Below are 20,080 nucleotides of genomic sequence, written 5' to 3' on the forward strand. Positions count from 1 at the left end.
ATTAACCCTAACCCTAGCTTTTCTGAATTTAACACACCTGTTACTTATACAGCAAGAGTAGCCAGTATTGAGGCACCAGTAGCAGCAGATCTTTTTTTTAGCCATTTTTGCTTGGTTCACTCTTCTCTGTTTCAGCGTTTCCAACATATTCAATCTGTTCAATTTTTTCCTACGCTCCTTATTATTGTTTTGCTCGTTTAAGCTTCATCGGTACACTCTGACATAATCATGGGCCCAGCACTGTGACTGGAGAGACTAAAGTTTTTGCACTCTGTGTAATAGTGAGTCTCTGGACTTTTGTAAGAACCTGAACATATTTAGAATGGCTCACTTTATACCATGTTTTACTGAAGAAAACCACAAAGAAAATTAAATAGTGATAATCTGATTGTGAATGGGGCGGCACGGTGGGGCAGTAGGTAATGTTGCAGTCACACAGCTGCAGGATCCAGGGGTTGTGGGTTAAAGTCCAGTGACTGTCTGTGAAGAGTCTGGTGTGTTCTCCCCGTGTCCGCGTGGGTTTCCACCGGGTGCTCCAGTTTCCTCCCACAGTCCAAAATATTGTTTGATTGTTAATGTGTTGATTTAACCCTATCCGAATCTCTCTATGTGGCAGTCCAGTATTATTTAAGGTTATCATCCAATACCTAGTTTTATGGAGGTTAAATACTTCATTGTGTTAAACCAAGTGTACTGTTTATCTATGTGGATTATCTGGAAACAAACTTTGTTCTTCACACTAGCTCACAGCACATCAATAATATCATAATATCAAAAATAGAAGAAAAAATATTATAAGTATAATATTACCTTTAATATTTTAATAAGCTAGTGGAGCTTCTCAAACTAAGTTTCTTCTGAATGGTATTACAGAGTTTGTTCTCCTTTGAAATTTGTGAGGACTGGATTGCTATCAGCCACATAAACGTTGGTGAGGTGAGGTACTGATGCTGGATGATTAAGCTTAGATTACAAGAGCCACTTCAGCTCATCCCAGAGGGATTGGATAAAGCAGAATCGCTCTAGAAAACAGAAGCAGCACGGCTTCAAAACCTAGTGCTAGGGGGCTTTATACCTCTATCTCCCACTTCAATTTCTGCATGGTGACATTAAGGTCATGTGCAGCTCCTCCATAGCATCCCATTTAGTTTTAAGCTTTTTCTACTGACATAATGAGCACATTGTCTACAATGGGTGCACCTTAAAGGCAACGTTCACAATTTTAATCCCTAGTAAATCAGTAAACGAGAAAAATAACAAAATGACTTGGCTAGTAGACTGCTAACTGCATGAAAGTAAATAGACCAAAAAAAAAAAAAACCCATGAAACAACTTGAGCTACAAATGAGTTTCTGTGGTAATTCAAACAGTGAATAAAAACTTACAGACAAGTTCAACTCCATCCATGTACAAACAGAAGTCATTTTCCTTGTCAAACATACCATTCTACCTTCAAAGATATGTAGCTTCTGAATGCAAGCAAACCAAGGAGAACTGCATTTCCCCACAATTATAGACGTTCTCTTTAAACATCTGGAGACATAGTATCAATAGGCACTATTCCACTCCATGGTACATATTCTACTTTACTCTACTCAACCCTTTTTGGGACCTGGTACCAGGTTCGATTTCCACGACTACAGCTCTTTCACAAAACGTAGCAGAACCACGGCCCTCAGAAACTACAACAGCAGCAGGGATAAGGTTAAGTGCTGTCTGCCCATTATGTATGCACATTTTTTTGGACAGAACATGGACCCGCACATCAGTTCAAACAGATCACTACATATTTTTCAGTTCCTTGTTGCACTGTCCAGGTCTGTCTGGATTCTTTCTTCTGCCAACACTCTAAGAGACTCTTCAAAAGACCACAGCATAATTTTTCAAGCTACCACTGTCAGATAGAAAAGAGAGTCAGATGGAAACCAAAAATTATAATAAAAAAGGGACTAAATTTACCTAATGGAAAAGCAAAAAAGCAGAGTAGGGTACGTACCATAGACTTCAAATTCAAAACACCAACTTTATCCTCTGCATGTAAAACAAATCCCAACCAGTAACACTCATGTATTCAAGCACCAATTGTCAGTATAATTCTGTGCACAAAATATACAAAAACCAAGACACAAATGCTGGATTTTTTTCTAACTGAGTACCATGCAGTGTTTATCAGTGCTACCTGTTTTTTCTAGCCAATTTTCTGCTGAACTTCCTACAAGGCTTTATTCTTTATGGAACAAGGGATTGTTATGAATCTATATGTTTTAAGCTTGTCAATAGAAGCTGATTTTTGCCCACCTATAAAATAACGGGAACATTTCTAAAGTGACAAGCCTGTGAGGAAACAGCACAGGTGGAAATATGTGATATTGAGAATGACTATGAGATGTTATCTACAGCATATTGAGATACTGAAATGCCTTAAGCAGAGAGTTCTGGTTTACATCTGATGCTTTGTGGCAGTCAGGGTCCTTACCATAGTGAGACTCTGGACCTCTCCCAAAAAAAAAAAAAAAGTCATATTCAATCATTCTCAAGCATCGAATAAAAGCTGAAGACTCATGTTTAGGGTTTTTGTGTGTGTGCGCTTTTAAGAAGTTAACTTCACGAGTGCATGGCAATGTCACAGGCACAACGTGCTCCAACTCTGCAGAGACTTTGGTTCAAGGCATGAAAAGCATGGCTGCAGCACAGTTTCCTTCAATATTAGAATCCAGTTTAATGAGGTGAATGCTCACACACACACACGCACGCACACATGCATACACATTCACACACACTGGTAATGCTGACGACATGGTAACTTCCTATCGGTCTTCCATGGAAAAAAAGCACCGCACACCTGCTGTATTCATGGCTTTATACTGAATTCAGAAACCCGTGAACAAGCATTCAGCCAAAACTGTGCCCTGAACTGACTGAAAGCATGAACACATGGAACACAGTGATTGAAAACTGTGGCGTAAGCAACCCAATATTCAAACTTATAACTTGCTGAAATTCTGAAGTTAATGCTCACTGTGATAGAAACTGCTGCGTATGGGGCCACGTGAACTCTTTGCTCCCTCCAGATTTTTTTTTTTAAACACTGAAAAATGAACAAATTTTGCATGTGACTGTTTTCATAAACCTGCAGTTGATATTTGATTGTTGAACAGCAGTAAGAGGCTGTGTGTGTTGAATGACAATAATGGTTGCAGTGAATGTTTGATTTGTAACACTAAAGAGCAGCACACAGCCAGTACCTTTTACATTTGCACATAAATGGCTGGCAAGCAACCCTTTTTTTTTTTTAACAGGAGTACATGTGTTATTATAGATAAATACAGCTATTTCTAACTCCAAGCTAGAAGGAACTCAACAGGAAGCTGTAGCCTCTATCAGCACCCTGGAGGTAATACTTTGACAACTTTAATAAACTGAAATATGTGTAAATAACATTTCTTATGGGGACCAATGAATATCTTCACTGCCATGTCCTGACAAAAAGAGTAAAATCAAGGATACACATGTATCATCACAGTTCAAAGAAAAACATGTATCTATCTTTAGTTTTCTACATCATTTGAACACAGCGACTGTCCACATTTGAACATTGCATGAAAATGTCATGACGAATAAACCTTCAATTCAAATGTAAGATATACAGTTACTATTTTGGAGATGCATGTTTTTGTTTGGACAGCTATGATACATAAGTACACACACACACACACACACACACAGGTGGATACACTGGCAATCTATATCTGTCTGAAAGGGAAATAAAAAGATAAGAAATAGAAACCAAATAGAAACTATTTTTCCTTCATGTTCACAGAACATTAGGTCTGTCTGCTGTGTAAAAGTCTGAGACCATTTTTCATGTAAACAATCATATAAAATGAAGTCGTCTTCTTCAAGTGAAAGAACACTCGAACATCACTGCTTGCCTTTTCCAATCATATACCAAACGGCATATACCAAAATCAAGCCACTCATACACCCACACACACCCACAAATATATGCATACACGCTCCCATGCAGCCCTCCTCACTGGGAGATTAGCACAAGTCGTGGTGTTGTATGGATTTTTCAGGCATCTATAAATAGAGGTGCAGATCAAGCGCAGCGCTGGAGGGGGAACGTTTCTTTTTTTTCTACACCCTGCTCCATCTCGCACACACACAATCCCACACACCTCACACATGTACAAGTTGATTTCACAGAATGTGAATGGTCAATGTGCATCTCTTTGTGTGTATTTCATTGCACATATATTACATTTTTATGCACTGAGATTGCATTTTTTTAAACCAGTACAAGATTTTAAAAAATAAATAAATAAATAAATTCCAGGGTTTTTGAGCCTAATCTCCATTTGCTGCTCCTGGTCCATTACCAAAAACTATTTTTATCCTGTATATTAAAAATAAATAGAAAACATGTTCTGAAAACAGTTATAATAAAAGCAATGATGAAATTGCACAGAGATGATGAATGTTGGGGGTATTCAAAAATAAAGCTTGTATTTATTCTGACAAAATGAATGTCTTTCATCTGGCATGACTTATTTTATCTACTTTAAATGAATATTTGCAGCACATCTGAAATCCTTTTCTCCGGATTTTTTTTTTATGGAGATACATGCACATATGGACATCTGTGTGAACAATGGGTGAACGTTCCAAGAGGGGAATTCACCATATACACAAACCTTTGAACACATTGGGCCTTATTCACGAAACATTTGTAAAAACACAAGCAAGCTGCAATTGCATCTGATTTATGAGTAAATGTATATTCCTGAAAAACGCCTTCAAAATCTTGAAAGAAAACAACTGTTCTCAGCGGAAAACAACAAGTGCATTCAAATTTGCACCTTTAATTTTCATTCTATATTTAATGTTTTACTCACATATGGACTATTATAGCCAGGCATTAGATGGATTATGCTATTCAAAGAGATATAAATACAGTGCAAAGGTTTTAGGCACCTGAAAATACTAGATGTTACTGGAAGTTATGTATCTGAGCAGAAAGAGTTTATTTGCTAATAAAACTAATATTAGAATAAATAAAAATAGCCTTATTTTAGTAAGTTGTAATACTTTATTTTTTAATGTGTTGGTTGTTTAACCCTTTTTTCCAATCTCCCCTCGTGGCAGTCTAGTATTACCTGAGGTTACCATCCAATCCTGACATTTACCACAACACTCACAACACATTTACCACTTTAAAAGTTCTTTTGATTTTATTATATTTTTGTATTTACTGTAATTCTACATCATTTTATAAAACCACCACTCTTACTGAGAAGATACAATACAAAAAATAATAATTACAGTTTTAGGTGCCTAAAACATTTGCACAAAACTGCACATTAACTACAGTTTTTCCTGCATGATTTTGCAAAAATTGTGGGAACATGCTTGGAAGCTAAAAGCGTTTATTTTTGACACAACCTCCTTTGATGAGTTTTGGGCCATTTGACTATCTATGGTCTCTCATAGAGGGATAAATACCTGTGTTTTTTATTCCTGCTTTGCATGCTTTAAATGCATTTGTCTTGTATGAAGCAAGTTATAAATACTAGAAGTGCACGACCATGCACATTTATACACTGTGCCAGTTGCAGTTTGTTAAGTATAATAGCTTAAAATTCCTAGGATGGTACTTGGATGATTGAGGACTTAAAATGTTCCAGTGTCCAAGGAGCCAAGCACGGACAGCACCTACAGGTTTGAGAACAGTAAGGGATCTGTTGGACTCCCTTCTCAAAGCTGATTCTAAAATGTTGCAAAAATACAAATGAATGCCTCTCAAAAGTTAACTAACCAGTGAGTAGTCACAGCTATTGAACCATGAACCTGTACAGTCTCCAAAGACACTAAAGTCCTTTCCGCAGGGTTCTCTGTTAAATCCAGCAGCAGGGCAAGATCATCCATTTACACAAATGGGTATTACAGACCCTATACTATTATATTGGATTAAACCACATTAAGTAACTGACTGACCACATGAGTAGCAAAATAATTTAGCAAACAATTGCCCTTTACTTAGTGTAAATTGCTCTAAATTACAGGCTGTATTAGGAAGAGGAAAGATTTCGTTAGATTTTTTTATTGAATTATTATTTAATTATTTAGTCTGTATATTTTTAAATAATTAATTAATTGATTAATTTAAAGTGTAGTCATATCAGGTGACTCTTTCAGCGTATTTTGAACACAAAAGCACAAATTACACATTTTCAGGAGCAGGTGTAAATTTTGTATGCATCTACTTACATTACGAACATATAGATGAATCCAGATATTTATGAAAAAATGAAAATGAAAGTTTTGCAAATGAAAAATCGTTCTGCACGCCTTTCAGGAATGAGGCCCATTTTGTATACATGAAAGAATACAGCAGTAACCCACAGCCCTTAAAACACATTTTCTAAAAAAATAAAGTAGACATATTTTGAATACAGTTTGAATATGCAACTAATACATTACCATGTAAATGGTACATATTACAAGTTAGAATAAGTCTATGGGCTATACCAGCATTTCTCAACCTTTTTTCTCTCAGGGCATGAATTAAAAGTATGCAAAATTTCAAGTTACTCCAACCTAAAATGTATTTAAAAACATGGCTCTGCATCCATCTGACAGCCTACACACACCATAAGTGACTACCGACACCATAAGACAGAAAGGGGTAAATGTGACTTACAATCAATGGGAAATCTGAGCTTGGGACGATGCATACAACCGCCCTATTCTGGCAGGAATGGATGAGACACAGACAGGGAGCCCCTGGTCCACAGCTCTCAGTCGCTCTCTGTACTTGTTCTTGATGTAAGTTAGGCTCAGAAAGCTCAGTTCACAGAAATACGTTGTAGAGAAGGGTAGAAGAATTTCAGTGGCACAGCTTGAAACTACTGGGTACTCATTCTCCAAAGATATCCAAAAGGTATCCAAAGCAATGTCTTGAAATTTGATTTTTATTGTGCGATATTCCCTGATCTCTGCCAGTTGCTTCTGTACCAGCAATGGCAAGTGCACATGAACTCCAAGGGGCATAGACCCAGTCAAACTGTTTTTTCATTTTCAGATGCTGAGAGAGAAGCTCCGACAGTGTTCTGCTGTTTGAATGTTCACTGCATAAGGGAAACATCTCATACCTGCCCTGTTCCACAAATGAGCACCAGAGTGTGAGCTTAGATCTGAAGCCACGCAACTAACGAACGGACGAACGAGCGCGCACACACCCACACACACAAATTATGATGATGTGCGAGGCAGCTAATGAGCTACATTTTCATTTAAAATTTTGTACCTATCATTTTATTTTTATGTCAGTAATGTCAGAATATTTTTGTCGGCACCCTGGCTGAGAAAGGCTGGGCTATGCAAAACACGTTCATGAAGTTCTTTGCACGAAATCATTCTCACATAAAGAGATCTCACCAGCTCAACTCTTGCCAGTTTCAGTCCCTTTCAGATTGAGCCGTTTAAGGGCTCTGTCACTTTTATGCAAATAAACTGTTGCTGGCCATGCCCCACCAATCTCATATTTACACAGGTGAGGGGTGGTGCCAGGGTGGGTCTATGCAAATTTCCTTAATGTGACGTCACCATAATCTTTCAGCTGACTCAGAGAAAATGGATGGATGGTTATTTTTCATGCTTGGACTGTTTACAGTAGCAGTAGAGACCCAAATGGAAATATAAAAGCATGCGAAATGTGAGTTATGCATAATATGTCCCTTTTAATATAAATGCTAATGTTTGAACAACAAACTAAAACAGTAAATTAATCACCAAAATTTACACCTCTCTTGTGACCTACATCAGGCAGTATAGTATAAATCTAATCTACAACAGTGCCATATTCACAGCTCTAATATTAGTGGTAATTACGTGACTATAAAAGTGTCCTCTGCTCTAAAGGGGCCTGCACTTCAGTTCATTAATCAAAACATCGTTAGAGACATAATTAACAGCAAACAGCCTAAAAGGCTTCAAAGATTTTTTGAGCTAATGTTTCAAAGTACAATGTCTGACCTGGGCACTGGAGAGGAAGGCGGAGAAGAGGAGGATGATGGGAAGGAAAATTTTTGCTGAGCTGAAGAGTTCTCTCCCGATGAGTCTAGCAGGTCAGGCATGCCTGGGGATGTGCTCACAGTTTCCGTGACTACCAGTTCTGGGTCTAAAATAAACAGCTCGTCCTGAGAAATCTCCGTCACGTAATGAAGATGCTCCTAAACAAAATGCATCTTTCATTATGACCTTAAACTGGAATGTCTCAAGATTTCCATACAAAGAAGATGAAATGTAAACTGACTCTATGTGAAGTCTATAAATGTTATTAAAACCCACAAGAATAATTAGTAATGAGTGAGTACAAGTGCATTGGTCCCATTATTCAGTCTCACCTGGGCTCGATCAATCCTGTAGAATCGATCAGCTGTTGTCGCTACAAGAAACAAGATTAAAGGTACACATTAGAGGTTTCCTAATGGCAATGTAACAGTACTTAAAGGCTATTTCTTTCCTATAGTGGCCACTGATGAACATTAGTGGCACTGTATATTGATTGTAAAAGGAATTAAAAAGAGGCACCATTTGAAAACTGTAGGCTGAAAACTGAGGACACCTAACAAAAAAATGTTAGGATGCATAAAGGAGAGTAGGAGACAATGGATGAAACATTCCCTATCGTTCCTAACCTCACATTTTAACACATTTTAATTAAAACAAATGTTTTAGACAAAGTCAGAGGTCAGCTCAGACGGAACCATTTGTGAAGACCCCAGGCAGATTACAAATCCTACTCTTGTAACCAGCTCAATTCCCCCAAGCGAATTAATTAGCTACTGGCTTGTACTGTTGATGTATTTAGAGTGATCACTGAGCAATTGTGAAGTTATATATTGAGAGGAATTAACTGAAATCATTTGAAAACAGTGAAGCCTTAAAACACACTGATATATGAAGAAATCTCGATGTTGAAACTGTTTGTGGTTGGTGTGGTACAGTAACACCATTGGCTTACATGTGAGAGACCTGGGTTCTATTTGAACACACCTGCAGGTGTTTCAGACTCAACAGTGTAGGCTGTTTTTTTTATTTATTTATGTTTTTTTAAGTTAATTCTTATTTCATAGAATAAGCTTCTTGTATATAAACTTGGAACATATATGAAAGCATATATAAAACCACCAACAAAAATGTTATCTTGTAGCTCTTCCATTGACTATACCAGGGGTGGGCAATCTTATCCGCAAAGGGCCGGTGTGGCTGCTGGTTTTTGTTCCAACCAACCAGGAGGTCACATGATCATTTGTTTTACTCAAGTCAACTAATTAAAGGAGTGAAATCAGGTGTGCTTGAGCCTGAATGGACTTAAATCCAGCAGCCACACCGGCCCTTTGCGGATAAGATTGCCCACCCCTGGACTATACCCTCAGAAACCCAAAATAATGCTGTATGCATTTGATTAACCACTATCATACCTGATAATAAATAAATAAATAAATAAAACCCCGAAGTCTGAAAGTTGCTCCGGTTTCCTCCCACAGTCCAAAAACACACGTTGCAGGTGGATTGGCGACTCGAAAGTGTCCGTAGGTGTGAGTGAATGTGTATGTGTCTGTGTTGCCCTGTGAAGGACTGGCGTCCCCTCCAGGGTGTATTCCCGCCTTGCGCCCGATGATTCCATGTAGGCTCTGGACCCCACGCGACCCTAAATTGGATAAGGGTTACAGATAATGGATGGATGGAAGTCTGAAAGTTCTCAAAAGTGGTACGGATTCTATCAGCACCCACTGATGGTATAATTTCACATTAGCTTAATTCAAACTTAAATAGCAACTCACACGTTGATCTACTTAGAACATATTGCAATACTGTGAGTTCCATCCAGTAGAGGAAATGAGGGGTAAAAATCAGAGGTTTTCAAGTTTCTGTTAAACCTTCCTTAATGCATGTCTCTCATCAACCCTGAAAGACCTAATTCTGAATTTATCTTTCTCTGATTTCCCTCCCCTTCCTCTGCTATATGAAGGGAAGTCGTCTAGTTCTGCACAAAATGGCTGCCAAGATTTTAAGGCAGTTTTGACAGCTGTGCCCTGGTTCAGTTCAATACCAAAACAATGATTAAATAAGCAAATGACTTCAGCTGAACCTACAACCAAGATTTCGCTACAGTTTTTCAAGGTGGATTGTTTCTTGTTTACTACAGCCTCTGATCATGTTTTAATAGACCATTACAAAAATATAAATAAAATTCTGAGATGGACCTAACTGTCATTTATTTAAAGGTTGTTGAGAAAGGTGGGGAGAATGATATGTATTTGCTTTGTTTTTTTCTTTGCTAAGTGTGTCCTCTCTGACTGCAACAGTGAAATTATGCCTCAAACAGAAAAACAGAAAAACTGCAGATCGTTTAACAAAGGATTAAAGAGTTAATTAAAGAATAAAAGCCATCTTTGCTTCCTGACATCTAATTGTTATATTCCCTTTTGCAGAGAGTGAAGGGAATACCACCATTCCCATGCTTATTCATAATAAACTGCTGTAACTTAAGGGTAAAACTAAATTACACTATTAATTCTCCTGATTCCAGATCACTTATGTTTAATTCAGCTCTTAAAAAGTTTAAAGTTTAAAAAGAACAGTCTGAATAGAGATGGGTATAATGTTTCTGGAGAATAGATAAATGTTATGTGTAAATGGTAAATGTTAAAATGTATATGTAGAGAAGTATGGTTTGGGATAGACACATAATAACAGAAAGGAGATTATTGATGGACCATAGAGATAAAAAAAAATAGCAAAAGGTAGCACTAAAGAAAACATATCTATTACAGTTGATGTTTCTCATGCTAAAATGCAAATTTGGCTAGATCCCTGTTCGGATGTAGAGGAACCCTAACTTTGATGTTTTTTCTTTCTTGGGTATCACTAGCTATAATGATTTTAGAGTAGAGTAGTGCTTGCTGAACTGGTCCATAATTTGGGATTCCCATGCTTTTTGGAGGTTTCTTTTTCTTTTTTCTGGCCACAGAGTTTTATGGTTATGAATCTGAGAGCACAGTGACATATGTGATGGTTTCAGACATACTTAATGGCTCTGACCAGAGTAATGGTGTTTACTGTAATGGTTCTGCAAAGCTAGGTGGTAGGTTCTGAAATTCTAATTGTTTCGAAGGATACAAAGAAGGCTTTAATGGTTTGAGAGCACATGGTGATGTTAGCATTAATGGTTGTGGTTGGTACACTTTTTTTGCCAGGTTCATTTGAGGTCTGAAGTCTGTTTCCATGGCATTTGTAGATCCTGTTTCACAGTGTAAGCTCAGTAGCTAATACTGTGTCAGTGTGTGTGTTTTTATGGCTTCTGTTCCATGAGAAATGAGCACAATCAGAGCTGGTCTGGAAGTGAGAATTGGCACAGGGAGAAAACCCCACTGAGTCCATCATGTCAGACATCCAATTAATGTACACAAATGGCACCTCCCTCCCTCCCTCTCTCTCTCTCTCTTCATCTATCACCCCCTCCCCCCTCTGAAAGTAATGCTGGCATAGTAATGACCAGTTCATTAGAGCTGAAATGTCAGTGTGGATACTCACTTCTCAGTCAAAACCTTTCTTAACCTTTATTTAATCACAGTTGGGGCACTGAGCAGCATTGCTCTTCTTCGAGGTTGGGGTAAGAGGGCAAAAGAGACAGGGTGCCATGTTGTAGTACCTCAGGAGAAGCTGTGGGTTTGTAACATTTACATAACACTTTCCTCTTTCATTATTCACATGCCGTAGCATTGATCTCAGAGCTAACTCCATTTACCTCTAACCTTTCGGAACTGATCACTTATCAGATTCATCTCTATCCTTGGAGCAAGGCCTACACCATTATGGAGAAATTAAACAGGAAGTTAGGTTTGATTCAAGTGTGACACCACTGCATCATTCAAATGAATGTCCAGACACAACCGAGTGAGACATGAGCAAAAAATAAAAAGTGGCTCTGAAAAGTAACTCTAAAGCATTACTTACAGTCCAGGAAACACCACTTTGGTGACAGTCTCTGAGACGACAGTGTTTTTGACTTGGCCTCATCACCTGCCTGCAGTACAGGATAGCGAGGAAGAATATTACAGGAAACAAGAGAGGGGGGGGGGGAAAGGAAAGAAAGCAAGTGTTCAACTCTTGTAAGTTAACACATCAATGAATGATTATTATCAGATGCATTTTACCTTTTTAACAAACCACCCATATGAATCTTTACATAATATATTAAAAATAGAATGTTTAGGGTGTGTTCAGACTTGTAGTTTGATTCCCTTGGTCCAGACTGAGCAAAAAAAAAAAAAACTTACACATTAATTTCAGTTCACACTGGTACATTTACAATTGAATAAAAGTGAGTTAAAAAACAAATGTGAGATATGACACACCTAGGGCTGGAGAATAATTCAATATATATCACATATATATCAATATATCACAATATTAAATGTTTAAATAAAAATGGGGCGGCACGGTGGCGCAGCAGGTAGTGTCGCAGTCACACAGCTCCAGGGGCCTGGAGGTTGTGGGTTTGATTCCCGCTCGGGTGACTGTCTATGAGGAGTTGGTGTGTTCTCCCCGTGTCCACGTGGGTTTCCTCCGGGTGCTCCGGTTTCCTCCCACAGTCCAAAAACACTTGTTGGTAGGTGGATGGGTGACTCAAAATTGTGAGTGTGTGAGTGAGTGTGTGTGTATGTCTGTGTTGCTCTGTGAAGGACTGGCGCCCCCTCCAGGGTGTATTCCTGCCTTGCGCCGGGTACGCTCTGGACCCACCGCGACCCTGAACTGGATAAGCGGTTACAGATAATGAATGAATGAATGAATAAATAAAAATGACATTATTTTTAAACACATTTTCAATATTTCAATATACATTATTAACAGCATTAGTCACTGACTAATATTCATTATAGAGTGCTGCCCCCTTACTTCATTGCACTCAATTTAAATTTTGTTTTAACACTATTAATATCGGGTGGCACAGTGGTGCAAAAGTTAGTGTTGCTGTAACACAGCTCCAGGGTCCTGGGGTTGTGGGTTCGTCTTTGAGGAGTTTGGTGTGTTCTCCCTGTGTTTGTATGGGATTCCTCTCGGTGTTCTTGTTTACTCCCACAGTCCAAAAACAAACAGAAGGATTGGTTACTCAAGTGTCCACAGTTGTGTTGCCTTGAGACTTTGGACCCACTGCAACCATGAACAGAATAAGTGGTTACAGACTGAATGAATGAATGATTGAACAATTAATATTAATATTGACAGCACCATAAGGTTTTTGTTTGACCATGATATCAAGTTTCTTGTTTGCTCTTGGCAGCTTTTCTGTGGCTTCTATATTGTTTATATTGATATTAAAATTATAATGTATCAACCACAATTAAGAAATATACTGTGATATAAATTTTGTCCATATTATCCAGCCCTAGATGCATGTATGAGATTTATTTTTCAAGACAGTCTTCAGAGTTGCCAGCTGGGCTTAATGCTCTTATCGTGGTTGTGTGCATTTACCTGGAGGCAGTTTTACCAAACGGAAACATAGCAAGAGGTGGTAAAATGGATAAAGTAATCATAAAGGTGGAAGAAATTCCTCCACTGCATAAACCAAAGAGGGTGTAATGAAAGCTTGCATTTAATAGCAGAGATCGATTTTCCCAAAACACCAATACAATATCAGATTAAAATGAAAATATAAAAAAACAGTTTAAAAGTTCTAAGCATGCAGCTGAAGAGCCACACTCTACTGATACTTGCATGACAGCACTTTCCACACACATGCATGCAAAAGCCATTAAACAATAAATACACAAGTTAATAACTCCACACAAGCTAACATCTAGTCTCACAAACAAAACTAAACACATCTGAGGAGCGCTTAGGAACAAGGAGGAATGACTAAAGGGAAGATATTGAATTCTAAATGATGTATGTGTATGTGTTAGAGCATGAAATATAGTCACAATCTTTTCATATACATTAGGTGTACAAATAAGTTGTAAAGAATATTTGTGTAATATACTACACTGTAATTGTACTGTAACGTAATTCATTTATTCACTATCTGTAACTGCTTATCCAGTTCAGGGCGGCGGTGGGTCCGGAGCCTACCCGGAATCACTGGGCACAAGGCAGGAACACACCCTAGAGGGGGTGCCAGTCCTTCACAGGACACACACACTCACTCATATGAACACGTGAGTCGCCAATCCATCTACCAACGTGGTTTTGGACCGTGGGAGGAAACAGGAGCACCCAGAGGAAACCCACGTGGACACGAGGAGAACACACCAAACTCCTCACAGACAGTCGACCGGAGTGGGACTTAAACTCACAACCTCCAGATTCCTGGAGCTGTGTGACTGCAACACTACCTGCTGCACCCACCGTGCCGCCCATCGTAATGTAATTGTAATTCATAAATAAAATAGTCTATTGCCTAGTATTAAAAAACAACCATTGTCATTTTATTAAAAACTATTTATGGGCCATGGCCATGATCGTTAACATCAAGACGTTTAAATAGTCTAAACCAAAATCCACACATTTTTTAGATACAATATTAGCCCCAAGAGCAGAACAAATGGATGCACATGCTTCTGGACCACATCATCCTTAAAGGAACTCAAAATGAATACAGTGACAAATTCATTGTTCTCACTTGCCATTTTCAAAATTCAAACTAATTTTTAGGTTCTTTTTGTTGAATTACTTGACAGATGTCATCTTTAATACTACACAACAGGTACTATAAAACTACAAAAGAGCATGTGAATGTCTGAATTTCGTATTATACGAATTTGTTTCACACACACACACACACACACACACACACAAAAAAAACACTTTAAAACTTATTTGTACACCTAATTCATGTCAGTTTTGGCTTGAATTAAAAACGTAAATTCAAGTTACTCACCGCCCCTTTGTGATATGGTATTTACCACATTATTCTTACAGCATACGAACTGAAATTAAAGAGTCACTCACACTGGTGTCAGCATTCATTAAAGTGAAACTTCTTCATCAGTGATCTGATGGCTGTCACTCCCACTAATGTATTTTAACAGCCAATAATGTAGGGTTTTTATTAATAATGTAGAGTTTTACTTCACCTCATTTTTGTGGTAGTCAGGTCTGAAGAGATTTTTGGGTTTGGTATCAATACAATGGAACCAAAAATATAGGCCCTATTAAAGCTCAAGTGCATATGTGTGTGGGATGGGGGAATGGAGTGGGGGGGATGTAGGGAGGAGTTGTGTAGATATTCATATTGTTGTGGAGACCAAAATATATTTACACACAGATACTGTGAGGACAAAAATCAAGTCCCTTGTTGAAGATGATTTATGGTTAAAATTAGGGTTAGCGTTGTAATAGTTATGGTTAGGGTTATGGTAAGTCGCCAAAAAATTAATTGAAGCTTATGTAACATCCCCTCAAACCACGGACAGAAGACAGTGTGTGTGTGTGTGTGTGTGTGTGTGTGTGTGTGTGTGTGTGTGAGTATAGTCGGATTTGGGGTAAACAGAAGTGGATATGGGGAGAGGGGTTAGGGGATAAACATGATGGCAGAGAGGACAATCCACCTCAGTCCAAAAGGAAGCCCCCTTTTTTCTAACAAACATCTGTTTTCCACTTCAGTCTCCCACTCAGGGGAACACAAAACATCCTCCAAAAATCCAAAAGAATCCTGGTCAGGAGCAGAGGTCAACAAGTTCCTCTTTTTCAGAAAAAATAAATAAATAAATAAAACGAGTATGTAAATAAATAAATAAACTAAAAAAATAAAAAATGTGCCTGTGTGAGTGCATGTGCTCACTGCATAAACAATACTGTGCATTATGTTTTCCAAGCTTGTTCCTAATTGCTCTGAGCCTGTCTCTCTCACCTCCCAGCTGTCTCACCCACCTGGAGCACGAGCCGCTGCAGAGACGGGTGACACGACACAAAGTCCTGCAGGAAACCCCAGCATATAAAACACCCAAAAATACACATATACATAAACCTTGACCATAGACTACAAACTATGCTTCACGATTTGGAGTTTTCCTATAAGTAATTAACTACTCCAAGATTTTAATGGAGCCTAGCGACTAAGAGATATATAATTATGTTGTGCCTGCTGCTTTAAGCAGCAACACGTAATATATTGTTATCCGATTTGGTTTTTTAAATTATTATTCCGCGTTTCTTGTCCACTTAACTAGTCTCGCAGTTTTCGAGCTATCGACTGGGAATCGTGCGTCCTATAGCGACGAAGTGGGCTTGTATACAGCTTTCCAATACCCGTACTCGTTCGTCCGCTACACTCGTTTTTCGCTCCGTTTTTCCCCAGTCATTTCTATGGAATTAATTTTCAAAGCGCTCTAACTCAGTCATTTTTCAAGCTACGGACACAGGATTTCAGACGGTCGGACCCGGGCATACCGGGTCCCATCACGTCCGTTTTAATACACATTGTATTTTTCGAACGGCTCAGAGTGCGGTTTCTAAATTTTTCTCCTGTATTTAACTCCTCATAACATGCTCAGTTCTCACTTAATCTGCATATTTATTTACCATATTGATCCCCAGACTCTCCTTGTCGCAACGGTATATACGGTTAAGTGATGTGGGGAAATCTTTCCGAGCTATAAGCATTTGTTCAGAGGGTGGGTACGCTCCCATAGGAACGCATTGAAATTATTTTTTTCTTTTTCAATTTTCTGCCGAACATTTCACCATAACTTCCTTATACTTTCATTTAAATTTTAAATGGTGGAGAAATTTCCCCTTTCTCAAACACAATTTTTTTTTACACCATCTTGAGCGCCAGACTGTCCTTGTCGCTACGGTATGTTTCGTTCAATTCTGGTTGGGAAAAATTTTCGAGCTACGGGTGATTCATTGAATCGTGAGTCTGTCAGTTGTATTCTGTGAGCGTACGTGTGAGAGAGAGAGAGAGAGAGAGAGAGAGAGAGAGAGAGAGGGGGGAGGGGCAGAGGCAAAAACTGAGGGGGAGAGGTGTGAAGGACATAGGCAGTCTCTAACACTTTAAAGGTCATTTTTAAGGGGGACGTCTTAATTATCCAGGGTTTCTTAAGGTGGAATTTTTAAAGAATACCTCATTCACAATATACTGGCTGTCTTTTCAACATTTTAAGCTTTATTTCACGTGGTCATTTTTAAAGGTGGACGTCTCAATAAAATTGTGGGTTTCTTAAGGTGGTATTTAAAATGTATTGGCCATCTTTTTTTGCTTTTAAGTCTCTTTTGGCCTGCGATGTGGACATCTCAATACAATTCTGGGTTTCTTAAGGTGGAATTGTTTTTAAAGGTGGAATTCAAAATGTTTCGTTTTCCATTCACGGCCTACGGAGCGCCATAGAGTCCAATGCAAACTGCTGTGGAAGAGTGCTCTCTTAACATCCCACTACCAGCAGCTTAGCAGTCAACACCTTCACCATAGCGACCCACGCGGGTTTTCCGTACCGCCGACCTTGCTTTAAGCGGGAGATCGGGGGACAGGGGTTTCAGCGGCGCAACATCTCGCGTTTCCTCCTGGAAATGCAGACCTCTAGTTACAATATATAGTTCTATTTATTTTGTTAGTCTTCCCAAACTATTCATAATATCGACATGAAAAATGTATTTAGCATAGGGTATAAATCTTTAAATTTGCAATGGACAAAAAATGACTACACAAAATATAAAAAAAAATTAATTATTATGACCACTGAATAGAAAAAAATGTTTATCAGAAACTCCCATTAGATTATCAAATTACCTTTTCTAGACCATTCACACTATACATAAACATAGCACGCATGCATATCTATAAGGCACTGGACACCACTAAACTCAGAACAGTGTATTTCTAAGCTTTTTGTGTTTTTTAATGTTCCTACAATTTACTTGTGGGAGTTTGTGCGAGTGTGCATGTGTATTTGAGTGAGTATGGAAAATGAATTAGCAGATAAATACCCAGCTGCACTACAGAGATCTCAAATTGCAGCACATTTCACGCCCTATTTACTGCCTGGGGTCCTTCATTAACAATTGCAGGGAAGAATTGTGTGTGTGTGTGTGTGTGTGTGTGTGTGTGTGTAAGGGAGACCTCTCTCCATTCCCCTGTTCAAAACCAAAAAGAGTTTAACAAAGCAAAACAAAGGGGCTCATTAGCATATTTCTCCAGCTTAAGTCTGTGATTGGTGGGTATACATTAGTGCTCTAGTTTAAAGCGCCGTCACCAGGAATATCTTTCTGGAGTCTCATCCATCATTATCATTTTCATCATAGGTTTCAGCACATTTTTCCTATAATGTTCATGTTTTTTTTTTCTATAATGTCTTCCCATTTACTTTCACCATATATAGTCTGCCTCAAACCCGCATTCTCTTTCATCTCTGTCTCTTTCTTTTTCAGTCTTTGTCCTTGACTTCCATTTCTTATCCCTCTTCCTACTTTTTCTCCCTCTCATTACTTTGCCATTTTTACGCTTCCTCTCCTATGTTCCTCACACTCATTTACCACCTTTCTCCCAGTTCCCTCTTTCCTCTCCTTTACACTCCTCTCTTCTTCCTAGTCCTTGTGCTCATTCAGTGTACTCCTCCCTTTAATTCCTATCTGTTCTTCCCCCTTTTTTCTCCTGTTCACCTCCTGCTTCTCTCTATTTACTCTCTTCTCCACCCTCTCTCAATCTCATTTATTCTCGTTTTCTATTTTTCCACTCTATCCCCCCATTCACTTCTTCTCTCTCTAACTCCCTTAAACTCCTCTCTCAATTTTCTCTCTCTTCCTCTCTCTTTTCCTCCGAAACTCCCCCACCACCCACCCAAGGCCCCTTGCTCTCGCTCTACCTCTTGCAATCTTTCGATGTGTACTCGGCAGGTTTCCAGGTCACTGTCTCCAGGGATGACGATAAGCCCCAATGGGATTGCTGGGAGATGGATAGAGCGAGAAAGCAACAGAGAAGAGAGAGAGAGAAGGAATAAAAAGAAAAAAAAAGAGTCATTCCATCATTGGCTTGATAAAGTAGGGCTTTGCTGTTTTGCAACACCTGACCCACATTTCTGCTAACAGCCTTTACAGAAGACAAACCTTGCATATTAAAAAGGCAGAGACGCCAAACTAAGCAGAGCTTAACACAGCTGATTTAAAGCTATGGAGTTCAGCAGGTTTAAATTCCATTAAAAGTTCATCAAAAATGTGAGAACATTAAAAGATGTCGGATTAAACAAATAATGGGGCATTTTCCTCCACAGACTGCTGTGATGGTCTGCCACTGTTGATAATACCAAAATTACACTTCCATTGAGCTGTAGGCTCCAGCTTGCAAGATAGCACTTTTCCCATTTGCTTTGCCGGCCTGTGGCATTCACACAAAAAAAACAAACAAACAAACAAACAAACATGTGTTTTTTCCTTTGGTGATTTTTGGGGTGAGTCAGATATTGCTGAAATAGTAGATAGAGAAAGAAAGAAAAACTTGCTCATCAATAACTGTCAATAATTGGGAGTATAACGAAACCACTTAAAAGTTTATCTGCTTCCATATCTAAGTCCATATTCTCATCACAAGCAGGAAACAACTTACTAATCAATAGATATTGTGTTTGTGGTGAGGGAAAACAATTCTTCACTTTACTGGGGCAATTATTTTGCTCATAGATTACAGAAAAAAAAGCTTTGGTCCATTTGGAATTGAACAGCTAGCTTTTTTGTAGCTGTTTGAAAGAAGATTCCTAATTGCAGATTTTTAATAATGTAGTAAATTTAGTCACATAAATTGTAGTTTAAGTAGATTTAGAGAGACCACAAAGACAAATGTAATCTAGAAGGCACTAGAATCATCAGTCTGGAGGCAATGGCATATTTCAAGAGAAAATAGAAGCAGGGAATGGTCCAGTTACACAGCTACACCAACACAGTCCTTTTGCTAATGGCATAATGTTCTTATATTTAGATAAGTAGTTGTACACAGTACAATGTTTCATCCACTACATGGTTGAATCATCAGTTGAATTTAGTTTTGTGTGTTGGTGAGGGGCGCTCATAGAGCACC

General features: G+C 38.6%; 1 protein-coding gene across 1 annotated transcript in view; it reads right to left on the reverse strand.

The window, feature by feature from the left end:
* Positions 1–20,080, reverse strand: part of LOC136676184 (diacylglycerol kinase zeta-like) — a 130,772-nt gene that overhangs the window by 47,162 nt on the left and 63,530 nt on the right. The window contains exons 23-26 of the mRNA XM_066653025.1: positions 18,876–18,955; positions 12,028–12,097; positions 8,409–8,449; positions 8,038–8,234 (exon numbers count right to left, since the gene is read on the reverse strand). Of these exons, the coding sequence (XP_066509122.1) occupies positions 8,038–8,234; positions 8,409–8,449; positions 12,028–12,097; positions 18,876–18,955 (388 nt within the window). The remainder of the gene's footprint in view (positions 1–8,037; positions 8,235–8,408; positions 8,450–12,027; positions 12,098–18,875; positions 18,956–20,080) is intronic.

This window comes from Hoplias malabaricus, chromosome X2 (assembly GCF_029633855.1).
Source record: "Hoplias malabaricus isolate fHopMal1 chromosome X2, fHopMal1.hap1, whole genome shotgun sequence".
NCBI lineage: Eukaryota > Metazoa > Chordata > Actinopteri > Characiformes > Erythrinidae > Hoplias > Hoplias malabaricus.